Source organism: Crinia signifera, chromosome 3 (genome assembly GCF_055691185.1).
Source record: "Crinia signifera chromosome 3, ASM5569118v1, whole genome shotgun sequence".
NCBI lineage: Eukaryota > Metazoa > Chordata > Amphibia > Anura > Myobatrachidae > Crinia > Crinia signifera.
In genome coordinates this window covers 339120805-339139722 of record NC_139219.1, presented here as the reverse complement: position 1 = coordinate 339139722, position 18918 = coordinate 339120805, and the positions used below count along the sequence as shown (strand labels likewise).

General features: G+C 47.9%; 1 protein-coding gene across 1 annotated transcript in view; it reads right to left on the bottom strand.

Moving 5' to 3' along the window:
- LOC146063101 (tyrosine-protein kinase Src42A-like) overlaps nucleotides 1–18918 on the bottom strand; it is a 117471-nt gene that overhangs the window by 43690 nt on the left and 54863 nt on the right. Inside the window, exons 4-5 of the mRNA XM_083175115.1 lie at nucleotides 16630–16795; nucleotides 10786–10950 (exon numbers count right to left, since the gene is read on the bottom strand). Coding sequence (XP_083031241.1) covers nucleotides 10786–10950; nucleotides 16630–16795 — 331 coding nt within the window. The remainder of the gene's footprint in view (nucleotides 1–10785; nucleotides 10951–16629; nucleotides 16796–18918) is intronic.

Sequence of the window (18918 nt, the reverse complement as noted above, 5' to 3'; positions counted from 1 at the left end):
CTGTGGCGCATGCACCGGAGGGTAGGAAGTGGAGGAGGCATGGTCCATAGACAGGGCTGGGTGCTGCAGATCTCCAGTAATGACCTTATTCTGCCCCTGCCTGCTGATGCACTGTGACTCCCAGAGTCCTCCCCTGCCTGCTGATGCACTGTGACTCCCAGAGCCCTCCCCTGCCTGCTGATGCACTGTGACTCCCAGAGCCCTCCCCTGCCTGCTGATGCACTGTGGCTCCCAGAGCCCTCCCCTGCCTGCTGATGCACTGTGGCTCCCAGAGCCATCCCCTGCCTGCTGATGCACTGTGACTCCCAGAGCCCTCCCCTGCCTGCTGATGCACTGTGACTCCCAGAGCCCTCCCCTGCCTGCTGATGCACTGTGACTCCCAGAGCCCTCCCCTGCCTGCTGATGCACTGTGGCTCCCAGAGCCCTCCCCTGCCTGCTGATGCACTGTGGCTCCCAGAGCCATCCCCTGCCTGCTGATGCACTGTGACTCCCAGAGCCCTCCCCTGCCTGCTGATGCACTGTGACTCCCAGAGCCCTCCCCTGCCTGCTGATGCACTGTGACTCCCAGAGCCCTCCCCTGCCTGCTGATGCACTGTGACTCCCAGAGGCCGCCCCTGCCTGCTGATGCACTGTGACTCCCAGAGCCCTCCCCTGCCTGCTGATGCACTGTGACTCCCAGAGCCCTCCCCTGCCTGCTGATGCACTGTGACTCCCAGAGGCCGCCCCTGCCTGCTGATGCACTGTGACTCCCAGAGGCCGCCCCTGCCTGCTGATGCACTGTGACTCCCAGAGCCCTCCCCTGCCTGCTGATGCACTGTGACTCCCAGAGGCCGCCCCTGCCTGCTGATGCACTGTGACTCCCAGAGGCCGCCCCTGCCTGCTACATTTACACAATTGAAGGTCTGTGCGGATGTTCTCAATCTCCAATATGTATGTATGTATGTATGTATGTATGTATGGCACTGTATGTATGTATGGCACTATGTATGTATGTATGTATGTATGGCACTGTATGTATGTATGTATGTATGGCACTGTATGTATGTATGTATGTATGTATGTATGTATGTATGGCACTGTATGTATGTATGGCACTATGTATGTATGTATGTATGGCACTGTATGTATGTATGTATGTATGTATGGCACTGTATGTATGTATGTATGTATGTATGGCACTGTATGTATGTATGTATGGCACTGTATGTATGTATGTATGTATTGCACTGTATGTATGTATGTATGTATGTATGTATGGCACTGTATGTATGTATGTATGTATGTATGTATGGCACTGTATGTATGTATGTATGTATGGCACTGTATGTATGGCACTGTATGTATGTATGTATGGCACTGTATGTATGGCACTGTATGTATATTTGTATGTATGAATGGCACTGTATGTATGAATGTCACTGTATGTATGGCACTGTATGTATGTATGTATGTATGTATGTATGTATGACACTGTATGTATGTATGACACTGTATGTATGTTTGTATGTAGGAATGGCACTGTATGTATGTATGTATGTAGGTATGTTTGGCACTGTATGTATGTATGTATGGCACTGTATGTATGGCACTGTATGTATGCATGGCACTGTATGTATGACACTATGTATGTATGGCACTGTATGTATGTATGGCACTGTTTGTATGAATGGCACTGTATGTATGTATGGCACTGTATGTATGTTTGTATGTATGGCACTGTATGTATGTATGACACTGTATGTATGTATGTATGTATGGCACTGTATGTATGGCACTGTATATATGTATGGCACTGTATGTATGTATGTATGGCACTGTATGTATGTATGGCACTGTATGTATGTATGGCACTGTATGTATGGCACTGTATGTATGACACTATGTATGGCACTGTATGTATGGCACTGTATTTATGTATGGCACTGTATGTATGGCACTGTATGTATGACACTGTATGTATGACACTGTATGTATGTATGTATGGCACTGTATGTATGTATTGCACTGTATGTATGTATGGCACTGTATGTATGTATGTATGTATGTGTATATGGCACTGTACGGATGTATGTATGGCACTGTATGTATGACACTGTATGTATATATGGCACTGTATGTATGGCACTGTATGTACGTATGACACTGTATTTATGTATGTATGTATGGCACTGTATGTATGTATGGCACTGTATGTATGTATGTATGTATGGCACTGTATGTACGTATGGCACTGTATGTATGTATGGCACTGTATGTATGTATGTATGTATGTATGTATGGCACTGTATGTATGGCACTGTATGTATGTATGGCACTGTATGTATGTATGGCACTGTATGTATGTATGGCACTGTATGTATGTAGGGCACTGTATGTATGTATGTATGGCACTGTATGTATGTATGTATGTATGGCACTGTATGTATGTATGTATGTATGGCACTGTATGTATGTATGTATGTATGTATGTATGTATGTATGTATGTATGGCACTGTATGTATGTATGTATGGCTATGTATGTTTGTATGGCACTGTATGTATGACACTGTATGTATGGCACTGTATGTATGTGTGGCACTGTATGTATGGCACTGTATGTATGGCACTGTATGTATGGCACTGTATGTATGTATGGCACTGTATGTATGGCACTGTATGTATATTTGTATGTATGAATGGCACTGTATGTATGAATGGCACTGTATGGCACTGTATGTACGTATGGCACTGTATGTATGTATGGCACTGTATGTATGTATGTATGTATGTATGTATGGCACTGTATGTATGGCACTGTATGTATGGCACTGTATGTATGTATGGCACTGTATGTATGTATGGCACTGTGTGTATGTATGTATGACACTGTATGTATGTATGACACTGTATGTATGTTTGTATGTAGGAATGGCACTGTATGTATATTTGTATGTATGAATGGCACTGTATGTATGAATGGCACTGTATGTATGTATGGCACTGTGTGTATGTATGTATGACACTGTATGTATGTATGACACTGTATGTATGTTTGTATGTAGGAATGGCACTGTATGTATGTATGTATGTATGTATGTATGTAGGTATGTATGTAGGTATGTATGGCACTCTATGTTTGGCACTGTATGTATGTATGTATGTATGGCACTGTATGTATGTATGTATGTATGTATGCATGGCACTGTATGTATGGCACTGTATGTATGGCACTGTATGTATGTATGGCACTGTATGTATGTATGTATGTATGTATGTATGTATGTATGTATGTATGGCACTGTATGTATGTATGTATGTATGTATGTATGTATGTATGTATGTATGGCACTGTATGTATGTATGTATGGCTATGTATGTTTGTATGGCACTGTATGTATGACACTGTATGTATGGCACTGTATGTATGTATGTATGTATGTATGTATGTATGTATGGCACTGTATGTATGTATGTATGTATGCATGGCACTGTATGTATGGCACTGTATGTATGTATGGCACTGTATGTATGAATGGCACTGTTTGTATGAATGGCACTGTATGAATGGCACTGTATGTATGTATGACACTGTATGTATGTATGTTACATAGTTACATAGTAGGTAAGGCTGAAAAAAGACTTGCGTCCATCTAGTTCAACCTGGTATAGATATCCATTGCTGATTTGGTAGGTTCTGGTATTTTACAGACAAATTATATTTCTTATTTGTACCCATGGATGTTTTTCTCCAGTAAATGTTTGTCCAACTTTGCCTTGAACGCATTTAATGAGCCAGCCGTTACCACCTCTCTGGGAAGAGAGTTCCAGAGTTTGACTGTTCTGACCGTAAAGAAATTCTTTCTACTAGCTGAATGAAATCTTTTTTCTTCTAATCTATACTCATGCCCTCGCGTCCTAGATTCCTTTCTAGTAGAAAAGAGGGTGTGTGACAGTTCCTTATATTGGCCCTTGATATACTTGTACATGTTGAGCATGTCCCCCCTTAAACGTCTCTTTTCTAATGTAAATAGTCCCAAATTGCTTAATCTCTCCCCGTAGCTTAAATTCTCCATTCCCCTAATAAGCTTTGTTGCTCGCCTTTGGACTTTTTCTAATTCTATGATGTCCTTTTTATAGTGTGGGGCCCAGAACTGTACTCCGTACTCTAGGTGAGGTCTCACCAATGCTTTATATAGTGGCATAATTACCCTTGAGTCCCTAGTTTCCATTCCCCTCTTAATACATGCCAGAATTTTGTTGTCCTTTTTTGTAGCTACATTACAATGGGCACTACATCCTAGATTGCTGTCTATTTGTACTCCTAGATCCTTTTCAAGTATGGAATTACCCAGTTCCTCTCCGCTAAGGTTGTAACTTGCACACTGGTTGTGTCTGCCAAGGTGCATAACCTTACATTTATCTACATTGAACCTCATCTTCCATTTTTTTGCCCACTCATCTAGAATTGCAAGATCATTTTGAAGCATGGTGACATCTTCTGGTGATTTGATGACTTTGCTAAGTTTTGTATCGTCCGCAAAGATGGATACATTGCTGAGTAACCCTATCCCAATATCGTTAATAAAAATGTTAAACAAAATGGGCCCCAAAACCGAACCCTGGGGCACTCCACTTAGTACCGGGATCATATCTGATACGGCACCATTCACAACCACTCTTTGTTCTCTATTACATAGCCAATTCCCTACCCATCTGCAGATATTTTCACCCAATCCTAGGTTCTCCATTTTATTAATCAATCTCTTGTGTGGGACAGTATCAAATGCTTTAGCGAAATCTAGGAAAATCACATCTACAGCGTTTCCATTATCGAGGTTTTTACTAACCTCTTCATAGAACCCTAGTAGATTAGTTTGGCATGAACGATTTTTCACGAACCCATGTTGGTTAGTACTGAGTAGACGGTGATGATCTAAATATTCCTGGATACCATCCCTTAAAAATTCTTCAAATAGTTTACCCACAATTGATGTTAAACTAACGGGTCTGTAATTAGCGGGATCTTCCTTTTTTCCATTTTTGAATATTGGCACTACCTCTGCTATTCTCCAATCTTTTGGTACTATACCTGACGATAGTGACTTGCTAAATATATAATGTAGGGGGGTAGCTAGTTCATCCCTTAATTCCATTAATACCCTCGGATGAATCCCATCTGGCCCTGGTGACTTATTTGTTTTGAGTTTGCTTAGCCTCAGTATTATTTCTTTCGGCGTGAAATCCACAATGAGATCTGGCGTATTTGTCCCGTTTGTGGTAAATGTTTGTTCCACAGTCTGCTCTCCCTTAGTAAATACTGATGAGAAGAACTCATTCAACAGTTTTGCTTTTCCCTTGTCCTCAGTAACACTTTTTCCACTAGTATCAGTTAGTGGGCCTATGTTTTCCTTAATTAAACGTTTACTATTTATGTATTTAAAAAACTTCTTTGGGTTGGTTTTGCTTTCAGTGGCTATGCACTCTTCATATAATATTTTAGCTGCTTTGATTACCCCTTTACAAGTTTTGTTTGATTCTTTGTATGTTGCGAACGCCTCCTCATTCGAGTTATTTTTATAGAATTTAAAGGCTCTGGTTTTATTGTTGATAGCTGACCTTACTTCTTTGTCCAACCATGGTGGCTTTTTTTTGTTGAATTTACCTTTAGTTACTTTAGGAATGTATGTATGTATGAATGTATGGCACTGTATGTATGTTTGTATGTATGGCACTGTATGTATGTATGGCACTGTATGTATGGCACTGTATATATGTATGTATGTATGTATGTATGTATGTATGTATGTATGGCACTGTATGTATGTATGGCACTGTATGTATGTATGGCACTGTATGTATGGCACTGTATGTATGTATGTATGTATGTATGTATGTATGGCACTGTATGTATGGCACTGTATGTATGTATGTATGGCACTGTATTTATGTATGTATGGCACTGTATGTATGTATGGCACTGTATGTATGGCACTGTATGTATGTATGTATGTATGGCACTGTATGTATGACACTGTATGTATGTATGTATGTATGTATGTATGGCACTGTATGTATGTATGGCACTGTATGTATGTATGGCACTTTATGTATGACTGTATGTATGGCACTGTATGTATGGCACTGTATGTATGTATGGAACTGTATGAATGTATGTATGGCACTGTATATATGTATGGCAATGTATGTATGTATGGCACTGTATGTATGTATGGCACTGTATGTATGTATGGCACTGTATGTATGTATGTATGTATGTATGGCACTGTATGTATGGCACTGTATGTATGACACTGTATGTATGTATGTATGTATGGCACTGTATGTATGGCACTTTATGTATGTATGGCACTGTATGTATGTATGGCACTGTATGTATTGCACTGTATGTATGTATGTATGTATGTATGTATGTATGGCACTTTATGTATGTATGTATGGCACTGTATGTATGCATGGATGTATGGCACTGTATGTATGTATGTATGGCACTGTATGTATGTATGTATGTATGTATGTATGGCACTGTATGTATGGATGTATGGCACTGTATGTATGTATGTATGTATGGCTCTTAGTGTATGTATGGCACTGTATGTATGTATGGCACTGTATGTATGTATGTAAGTATGTATTGCACTGTATGTATGTATGGCTATGTATGTATGAATGACACTGTATGTATGTATGTATGTATGTATGTATGGCACTGTATGTATGTAAGTATGGCACTGTATGTATGTATGTATGTATGCATGTATGTATGTATGGCACTGTATGTATGTATGGCACTGTATGTATGTATGGCACTGTATTTATGTATGTATGTATGTATGTGTATATGGCACTGTATGGATGTATGTATGGCACTGTATGGATGACACTGTATGTATATATGGCACTCTATGTTTGGCACTGTATGTATGTATGTATGTATGGCACTGTATGTATGTATGTATGTATGTATGTATGGCACTGTATGTATGGCACTGTATGTATGGCACTGTATGTATGACACTGTATGTATGCATGGCACTGTATGTATGACACTGTATGTATGTATGGCACTGTATGTATGAATGGCACTGTTTGTATGAATGGCACTGTTTGTATGAATGGCACTGTATGTATGTATGTATGTATGACACTGTATGTATGTATGTATGTATGGCACTGTATGTATGTTTGTATGTATGTATGTATGGCACTGTATGTATGTATGGCACTGTATGTATGACACTGTATATATGTATGGCACTGTATGTATGTATGTATGTATGTATGTATGTATGTATGTATGGCACTGCATGTATGTATGGCACTGTATGTATGTATGGCACTGTATGTATGTATGGCACTGTATGTATGGCACTGTATGTATGACACTGTATGTATGTATGTATGGCACTGTATGTATGGCACTGTATGTATGTTTGGCACTTTATGTATGTATGGCACTGTATGTATGTATGTATGGCACTGTATGTATTGCACTGTATGTATGTATGTATGTATGTATGGCACTGTATGTATGACACTGTATGTATGTATGTATGGCACTATGTATGTATGTATGGCACTGTATGTATGTGTATATGGCACTGTATGGATGTATGTATGGCACTGTATGGATGACACTGTATGTATATATGGCACTGTGTGTATGGCACTGTATGTACGTATGGCACTGTATTTATGTATGTATGGCACTGTATGTATGTATGGCACTGTATGTATGTATGTATGTATGTATATACGGCACTGTATGTATGTATGGCATTGTATGTATGTATGGCACTGTGTGTATGGCATTGTATGTATGTATAGTACTGTATGAATGTATGTATGGCATTGTATGTATGTATGGGACTGTATGCATGTATGGAACTGTATGCATGTATGTATGGCACTGTATGCATGGCACTGTATGTATGCATGGCACTGTATGTATGCATGGCACTGTATGTATGGATGGCACTGTATGTATGTGTGTATGTATGGCACTGTATGTATGTGTGTATGTATGGCATTGTATGTATGTATGTATGGCACTGTATGTATGTATGTATGTATGCATGGCACTGTATGTATACATGGCACTGTATGTATGCATGTATGTATGTCACTGTATGTATGTATGGCAATGTATGCATGTATGTATGTATGTATGTATGTATGGCACTTTATGTATGTATGGCACTGTATGTATGACTGTATGTATGGCACTGTATGTATGGCACTGTATGTATGTATGGAACTGTATGAATGTATGTATGGCACTGTATGTATGGCACTGTATGAATGTATGTATGGCATTGTATGTATGTATGGCACTTTATGTATGTATGGCACTGTATGTATGCATGGCACTGTATGTATGCATGTATGTATGGCACTGTATGTATGTATGTATGTATGGCACTTTATGCATGTATGTATGTATGTATGGCACTGTATGTATGGATGTATGGCACTGTATGTATGGATGTATGTATGTATGGCTCTTAGTGTATGTATGGCACTGTATGTATGTATGTATGTATGTATGTATGTAAGTATGTATTGCACTGTATGTATGTATGGCTATGTATGTATGTATGTATGTATGTATGAATGACACTGTATGTATGTATGTATGTATGTATGTATGTATGTATGTATGGCACTGTATGTATGTATGTATGTATGGCACTGTATGTATGTATGTATGTATGTATGTATGTATGCATGTATGTATTTATGTATGTATGTATGGCACTGTATGTTTGGCACTGTATGTATGTATGTATGTATGTATGTATGTATGCATGCATGGCACTGTATGTATGGCACTGTATGTATGGCACTGTATGTTTGGCACTGTATGCATGTATGTATGGCACTGTATGCATGTATGTATGGCACTGTATGCATGTATGTATGGCACTGTATGTATGTATGGCACTGTATGTATGTATGTATGTATGTATGGCACTGTATGTATGTATGTATGGAACTGTATGTATATATGTATGTATGTATGGTTATGTATGTATGGCACTGTATGTATGTATGGCACTGTATGTATGTATGTATGTATGGCACTGTATGTATGTATGTATGTATGTATGTATGGCACTGTATGTATGTATGTATGTATGGCACTGTATGTATGTATGGCACTTTATGTATGGCACTGTATGTATGTATGGCACTGTATGTATGGCTATGTATGTATGGCACTGTATGTATGTATTTATGTATGTATGCATGTATGTATGTATGCATGGCAATGTATGGCTATGTATGTATGGCACTGTATGTATGTATGTATTTATGTATGTATGTATGGCAATGTATGGCTATGTATGTATGGCACTGTATGTATATGTGGCACTGTATGTATGTATGTATGTATGGCACTGTATGTATGGCACTGTATGTATGTATGTCATTGTATGTATGTATGGCACTGTATGTATATGTGGCACTGTATTTAAGTATGTATGGCACTGTCTTTATGTATTTATGGCACTGTATGTATGTATGTATGGCACTGTATGTATATGTGGCACTGTATGTATGTATGTATGGCACTGTATGTATGTATGTATGTATGGCACTGTATGTATGGCATTGTATGTATGTATGGCACGGTATGAATGTATGTATGGCATTGTATGTATGTATGGGACTGTATGCATGTATGGGACTGTATGCATGTATGTATGGCACTGTATGTATGCATGGCACTGTATGTATGTATGTATGGCACTGTATGTATGTATGTATGTATGTATGGCACTGTATGTATGTATGTATGTATGTATGTATGTATGTATGGCACTGTATGTATGTATGTATGTATGTATTGCACTGTATGTATGTATGGCACTCTATGTATGTATGTATGTATGTATGGCACTGTATGTATGGCACTGTATGTATGTATGTATGTATGGCACTGTATGTATGTATGTATGGCACTGTATGTATGTATGTATGTATGCAAGGCACTGTATGAATTGGTTTTCCACAGCCCGTAGGGCCATGAGCAAATATGGGCGATTCTGACACTAGAAAGGGCGGGTTTGGGTACCTATGTAAGCGCTCACATGCAGACGCACCTCCCCTGCTCTGCTTCCTCTAGGTATTTGTAGGCTAAAGGGGGTGATTCAGGCCTGATCACTAGGCGACATGTAAGGAACACCCACCCCCCCCCCCCCGCCACCTGAATCCGCATGTACATGTGGCCGTACTGAGGAGAACATTTGTGGATGAGTCCATACATAAGAGATGGCCCCAAGCACGCAGGGATTCACCCAGCGTTTTTGTAGGCACGCCCATCCTTTGCTTCCACCAGGTGCCCGCCCACCCTCTTCCCGCCCATCGGTGGGGGAACGGCCGCGTGGGTGTGGAATTTGCCAAAGCCATTTGCTTCCAGGTCTGCACATACGCAAACCCCGACCTCGGACAGGGGAACGAATTCAGGCCGCAGCGACCCGGTCTGAATCGGCTCCTCAGTGATTGTGCCTTTCCGAGTGAATCAGAATAACCCCCACAGTTTGGCGGCATGGTGCCCTGAGGGCCGAATTTGAGATCCCATGCCTTCTGTATGCATCTGTAATACATCGGATCACCATTGTGATGCAGACCCGGGGCAACATACCCCCATTTTGACCCCAAGCTAAACCCCCCCAATGCAGCGGCTGGTAAATAATGGTGGGTTGTGAACGAATGTGCAGCCCCCCAACAATCGCTTTTGTCAGTAAATCATTGGATTGTGCAGTGTCCCCGATGTCACCCACCTCGCAGGTACTTCTTCAGGGTGCCATGCTTCATGTACTCAGTGACGATGAAGACGGGTTCTGCTTGTAGACAAACCGCGTACAGCTTCAGCAGCTTCTGGTGGCTCAGCCGCCACATGGTCTCCGCCTCACCATACAGCGACTTATGTAGGGACTCCGGCGTAACTGGCACAGAGACAACAAAGGGGGCGTCATGTATGTACTGCCACAGACCCACACCGGGCCCCCCGCTGACCAGCCTATCCTATATCTGCACGCTAGCAGGCGCACACCCGGGGGTCATATATGTACTGCCAGAGACCCACACCGGGCCCCCCGCTGACCAGCCTATCATATATCTGCACGCTAGCAGGCGCACACCCGGGGGTCCTGTATGTACTGCCAGAGACCCACACCGGTCCCCCCGCTGACCAGCCTATCATATATCTGCACGCTAGCAGGCGCACACCCGGGAGTCATGTATGTACTGCCAGAGACCCACACCGGTCCCCCTGCTGACCAGCCTATCATATATCTACACGCTAGCAGGCGCACACCCGGGGGTCATGTATGTACTGCCACAGACCCACACACCGGGCCCCCCGCTGACCAGCCTATCATATATCTGCACGCTAGCAGGCGCACACCCGGGAGTCATGTATGTACTGCCAGAGACCCACACCGGTCCCCCTGCTGACCAGCCTATCATATATCTACACGCTAGCAGGCGCACACCCGGGGGTCATGTATGTACTGCCACAGACCTACACCGGGCCGCCCGCTGACCAGCCTATCATATATCTGCACGCTAGCAGGCGCACACCCGGGGGTCATGTATGTACTGCCACAGACCCACACACCGGGCCAACCGCTGACTAGCCTATCATATATCTGCACGCTAGCAGGCACACACCCGGGGGTCATGTATGTACTGCCAGAGACCCACACCGGGCCAACCGCTGACCAGCCTATCCTATATCTGCACGCTAACAGGCGCACACCCGGGGGTCATGTATGTACTACCAGAGACCCACAACGGGCCGCCCGCTGACCAGCCTATCCTATATCTGCATGCTAGAAGGCGCACACCCGGGGGTCATGTATGTACTACCAGAGACCCACAACGGGCCGCCCGCTGACCAGCCTATCATATATCTGCACGCTAACAGGCGCATACCCGGGAGTCATGTATGTACTGCAAGAGACCCATACCGGGCCGCCCGCTGACCAGCCTATCATATATCTGCACGCTAGCAGGCGCACACCCGGGAGTCATGTATGTACTGCCAGAGACCCACACCAGTCCCCCCGCTGACCAGCCTATCATATATCTACACGCTAGCAGGCGCACACCCGGGGGTCATGTATGTACTGCCACAGACCCACACACCGGGCCCCCCGCTGACCAGCCTATCCTATATCTGCACGCTAGCAGGCGCACACCCGGGGGTCATATATGTACTGCCAGAGACCCACACCGGGCCCCCCGCTGACCAGCCTATCATATATCTGCACGCTAGCAGGCGCACACCCGGGGGTCATGTATGTACTGCCAGAGACCCACACCGGTCCCCCCGCTGACCAGCCTATCATATATCTGCACGCTAGCAGGCGCACACCCGGGAGTCATGTATGTACTGCCAGAGACCCACACCGGTCCCCCCGCTGACCAGCCTATCATATATCTACACGCTAGCAGGCGCACACCCGGCGGTCATGTATGTACTGCCACAGACCCACACACCGGGCCCCCCGCTGACCAGCCTATCATATATCTGCACGCTAGCAGGCGCACACCCGGGGGTCATGTATGTACTGCCAGAGACCCACACCGGGCCGCCCGCTGACCAGCCTATCCTATATCTGCACGCTAGCAGGCGCACACCCGGGGGTCATGTATGTACTGCCACAGACCTACACCGGGCCGCCCGCTGACCAGCCTATCATATATCTGCACGCTAGCAGGCGCACACCCGGGGGTCATGTATGTACTGCCACAGACCCACACACCGGGCCAACCGCTGACTAGCCTATCATATATCTGCACGCTAGCAGGCGCACACCCGGGGGTCATGTATGTACTGCCAGAGACCCACAACGGGCCGCCCGCTGACCAGCCTATTATATATCTGCACGCTAACAGGCGCATACCCGGGAGTCATGTATGTACTGCCAGAGACCCACACCGGGCCGCCCGCTGACCAGCCTATCCTATATCTGCATGCTAGAAGGCGCACACCCGGGGGTCATGTATGTACTACCAGAGACCCACAACGGGCCGCCTGCTGACCAGCCTATCTTCTATCTGCACGCTAACAGGCGCACACCCTGGGTCATGTATGTACTGCCAGAGACCCACACCGGGCCAACCGCTGACCAGCCTATCCTATATCTGCACGCTAGCAGGCGCACACCCTGGGTCATGTATGTACTGCCAGAGACCCACACCGGGCCAACCGCTGACCAGCCTATCCTATATCTGCACGCTAGCAGGCACACACCCGGGGGTCATATATGTACTGCCAGAGACCCACACCGGGCCGCCCGCTGACCAGCCTATCCTATATCTACACGCTAGCAGGCGCACACCCGGGAGTCATGTATGTACTGCCACAGACCCACACACCGGGCCCCCCGCTGACCAGCCTATCCTATATCTGCACGCTAGCAGGCGCACACCCGGGGGTCATATATGTACTGCCAGAGACCCACACCGGGCCCCCCGCTGACCAGCCTATCATATATCTGCACGCTAGCAGGCGCACACCCGGGGGTCATGTATGTACTGCCAGAGACCCACACCGGTCCCCCCGCTGACCAGCCTATCATATATCTGCACGCTAGCAGGCGCACACCCGGGAGTCATGTATGTACTGCCAGAGACCCACACCGGTCCCCCCGCTGACCAGCCTATCATATATCTACACGCTAGCAGGCGCACACCCGGCGGTCATGTATGTACTGCCACAGACCCACACACCGGGCCCCCCGCTGACCAGCCTATCATATATCTGCACGCTAGCAGGCGCACACCCGGGGGTCATGTATGTACTGCCAGAGACCCACACCGGGCCGCCCGCTGACCAGCCTATCCTATATCTGCACGCTAGCAGGCGCACACCCGGGGGTCATGTATGTACTGCCACAGACCTACACCGGGCCGCCCGCTGACCAGCCTATCATATATCTGCACGCTAGCAGGCGCACACCCGGGGGTCATGTATGTACTGCCACAGACCCACACACCGGGCCAACCGCTGACTAGCCTATCATATATCTGCACGCTAGCAGGCGCACACCCGGGGGTCATGTATGTACTGCCAGAGACCCACAACGGGCCGCCCGCTGACCAGCCTATTATATATCTGCACGCTAACAGGCGCATACCCGGGAGTCATGTATGTACTGCCAGAGACCCACACCGGGCCGCCCGCTGACCAGCCTATCCTATATCTGCATGCTAGAAGGCGCACACCCGGGGGTCATGTATGTACTACCAGAGACCCACAACGGGCCGCCTGCTGACCAGCCTATCTTCTATCTGCACGCTAACAGGCGCACACCCTGGGTCATGTATGTACTGCCAGAGACCCACACCGGGCCAACCGCTGACCAGCCTATCCTATATCTGCACGCTAGCAGGCGCACACCCTGGGTCATGTATGTACTGCCAGAGACCCACACCGGGCCAACCGCTGACCAGCCTATCCTATATCTGCACGCTAGCAGGCACACACCCGGGGGTCATATATGTACTGCCAGAGACCCACACCGGGCCGCCCGCTGACCAGCCTATCCTATATCTACACGCTAGCAGGCGCACACCCGGGAGTCATGTATGTACTGCCAGAGACCCACACCGGGCCGCCCGCTGACCAGCCTATCATATATCTGCACGCTAGCAGGCGCATACCCGGGGGTCATGTATGTACTGCCAGAGACCCACACACCGGGCCAATCGCTGACCAGCCTATCCTATATCTACACGCTAGCAGGCGCACACCCGGGGGTCATGTATGTACTGCCAGAGACCCACACCGGGCCGCCCGCTGACCAGCCTATCATATATCTGCACGCTAGCAGGCGCACACCCGGGGGTCATGTATGTACTGCCAGAGACCCACACCGGCCCGCCCGCTGACCAGCCTATCATATATCTGCACGCTAGCAGGCGCACACCCGGGGGTCATGTATGTACTGCCACAGACCCACACACCGGGCCAACCGCTGACTAGCCTATCATATATCTGCACGCTAGCAGGCGCACACCCGGGGGTCATGTATGTACTACCAGAGGCCCACACCGGGCCAACCGCTGACCAGCCTATCATATATCTGCACGCTAGCAGGCGCACACCCGGGGGTCATGTATGTACTACCAGAGACCCACACCGGGCCGCCCGCTGACCAGCCTATCCTATATCTGCACGCTAGCAGGCGCACACCCGGGGGTCATGTATGTACTGCCAGAGACCCACACCGGGCCAACCGCTGACCAGCCTATCCTATATCTACACGCTAGCAGGCGCACACCCGGGGGTCATGTATGTACTGCCAGAGACCCACACCGGGCCAACCGCTGACCAGCCTATCCTATATCTACACGCTAGCAGGCGCACACCCGGGGGTCATGTATGTACTGCCACAGACCCACACACCGGGCCAACCGCTGACTAGCCTATCATATATCTGCACGCTAGCAGGCGCACACCCGGGGGTCATGTATGTACTACCAGAGACCCACACCGGGACAACCGCTGACCAGCCTATCATATATCTGCACGCTAGCAGGCGCACACCCGGGGGTCATGTATGTACTACCAGAGACCCACAACGGGCCGCCCGCTAACCAGCCTATCCTATATCTTCACGCTAGCAGGCGCACACCCGGGGGTCATGTATGTACTGCCAGAGACCCACACCGGGCCGCCCGCTGACCAGCCTATCATATATCTGCACGCTAGCAGGCGCACACCCGGGAGTCATGTATGTACTGCCACAGACCCACACCGGGCCAACCGCTGACCAGCCTATCATATATCTGCACGCTAGCAGGCGCACACCCGGGGGTCATGTATGTACTGCCACAGACCCACACACCGGGCCAACCGCTGACTAGCCTATCATATATCTGTAAGCTAGCAGGCGCACACCCGGGGGTCATGTATGTACTACCAGAGGCCCACACCGGGCCAACCGCTGACCAGCCTATTATATATCTGCACGCTAGCAGGCGCACACCCGGGGGTCATGTATGTACTGCCAGAGACCCACACCAGACCAACCGCTGACCAGCCTATCATATATCTGCATGTGAGGAGGGAGATGTATCATGACTAGGAGCGCAAAGCAGCCAATCAGCTTCTGTCTATAAGATGTCTCTCCAAAAATGTCCGCCGCCTTGGAGGAGACAGATGCTAGAAGTCCTACTGGACAGATGAATAGATGCTTAAGGTCCTACTGGGTAGCACATAGTGGAAGTTTTATATATATACTGTATATTGCCCCTGGCAACAAGCATTTTAGTAGTGGCAACAAACACAAAACCTCTGGCAACGAGCATGCAACTCCCGTTAATGAGCACGTAACCCCTGGCAACGAGCATTTAGGTAATACAAATAATAATAAATGTGTGTGGGGTTGGGGGTGCCAGAACTTTTTTTTGATTGGGGTGCAAAATTTCTAGTTACACCACGGCATGGCAACAACCGCACCTTATCTCTCTCTGACACTAGATTCTGCTCCCCCTGCATGTCCAGCATTGTCCTAGCGACCTCCTGCAGCAGGAGGATGAGGATGATGAAGGCTGCGCTGAGTGATACGATGGTAGCCCCCAAACATCAGACACATTGGGGCTGGACTCACCTTGAAGTTCCTTTATGGCTACTTCTGTGGTTCCGTTCCACAGGCCCAGCCAGACCATGCCGAACTTTCCACTGCCCAACTTCTGCACCTTCACTATGGAGCCGGGGTCTATCTCCAGTTGTGCCACAGTGGTGTGGGAAATGCTCTCCACCAACGGAAGGTCCAGCTTAGCGGAGGAAACAATAGAGGACAATCAGTGGTCGCCGTCACGCCATGAGACTAGGGAAGCCAATCCCAGGACATGTCATCACTTTGGGGATTCCTGAGATACCCAGGATAGAGTCTGTCAATGAATATACCGCCCCCAAGGTATTTGGTGGTTGCACTGTGGCAGGCGGAAGCAGGACTCCCTCCTACAGTGCTTCTTTGCTTGAGCAGTGTGGAGCAGTAGGCGGGAGCGGTGCGGCGCAGCAGGCGGGAGCGGTGCGGCGCAGCAGGCGGGAGCGGTGAGGTGCAGCAGGCGGGAGCGGTGAGGTGCAGCAGGCGGGAGCGGTGTGGCGCAGCAGGCGGGAGCGGTGAGGCGCAGCAGGCGGGAGCGGTGAGGTGCAGCAGGCGGGAGCGGTGTGGTGCAGCAGGCGGGAGCGGTGCAGCAGGCGGGAGCGGTGCGGCGCAGCAGGCGGGAGCGGTGAGGTGCAGCAGGCGGGAGCGGTGTGGTGCAGCAGGCGGGAGCGGTGCAGCAGGCGGGAGCGGTGTGGTGCAGCAGGCGGGAGCGGTGTGGCGGGTAACTTGATTTGTAAGGTGTCTACCTGCGGTGTATGAGGTTTGGAGTTGGAGTCCCGGGCATGGAACACAGAGAAGAGTGTATTATAACTACAGGGTGACGCTGATGAAGGGCAATGTGTACAATGACGCTACCTACGGTTATCTGTATGAACATAGTGCAGGAGGTTTGGTGTTCAAATCCATGTTATATAGAAACCGCCCTTGCAAGCCCTGCGTTTGTCCCTGAGGATTACATTGTGAGGATTTGACATATGGGAATAGAATGCATGATGCCGGGTTACTGTCTCCATGGGTCAGACGTAGGGGGGGAATTTACTAAGAATCCCAATATGATATTTCGTATTCTTAATACGAATGACTACGACTGCATGCGGCTGTTTCAGCAGTATGAAAATTCGTGTTCCGGAGGGTAATTTACAAAGCAGCCAGATACGACTGATTGTAATCCTCCGATGGCGTAATGATTCTTATATACGGCCGCTAATACAAATTCGTACAGGCAGTCTGCCCGGATCACTCAGATCAAAAAAAAAAATGGTTAAATAAATAAAACGGCGTGGGGTCTCGCCCACGGCTGTAACCAGCACCAGGCTGGTAATAAAAAATCAGGAAACCCGGCAAACAGGGGTTCCCCAATTTTTTACACTTAATCAGCCCAGTAACCACAGCCCAGGGTCACCGGGGACAGCACCAGGCTTCAGCCTGGTCAGGTAAGTCCTGGAGGGGGGGACCCCTTTATTGGAAGGGGTCTCCACTCTCCCAGGGCTCCTGGCCAGGCTGACTGGTCGGTAGGGATGAATGCTTTGGCCGGGGGGGGGGGGGACTTGTATAAAATCACTTCCCCCGGCTGTGGCATTACCCTGCTAGCTGGTTGGGCCTGGGGCTGGTTCTTAAAATACGGCGGACCCCTACTCATTTTGTCCCCTGTATTTTGGCAACCAGCCCCGGCCCTGGAGCCGGGGGAACCCCTATTTGGTTGGTTTCCTGGTGACAGGGGAGTGACAGGGAGGTGATGGGCGTTACCAGAGGTGGTGACAGGGGAGTGACAGGGAGGTGATAGATGTTTCCAGAGGTGGTGACAGGGGAGTGACAGGGAGGTGATAGATGTTTCCAGAGGTGGTGACAGGGAGGTGATGGGCGTTACCAGAGGTGGTGACAGGGGAGTGACAGGGAGGTGATGGGCGTTACCAGAGGTGGTGACAGGGGAGTGACAGGGAGGTGATGGGCGTTACCAGAGGTGGTGACAGGGGAGTGACAGGGAGGTGATGGGCGTTACTGGAGGAGGTGACAGGGGAGTGACAGGGAGGTGATAGATGTTTCCAGAGGTGGTGACAGGGGAGTGACAGGGAGGTGATAGATGTTTCCAGAGGTGGTGACAGGGGAGTGACAGGGAGGTGATGGGTGTTACCAGAGGTGGTGACAGGGGAGTGACAGGGAGGTGATAGATGTTTCCAGAGGTGGTGACAGGGGAGTGACAGGGAGGTGATGGATGTTTCCAGAGGTGGTGACAGGGGAGTGACAGGGAGGTGATAGATGTTTCCAGAGGTGGTGACAGGGGAGTGACAG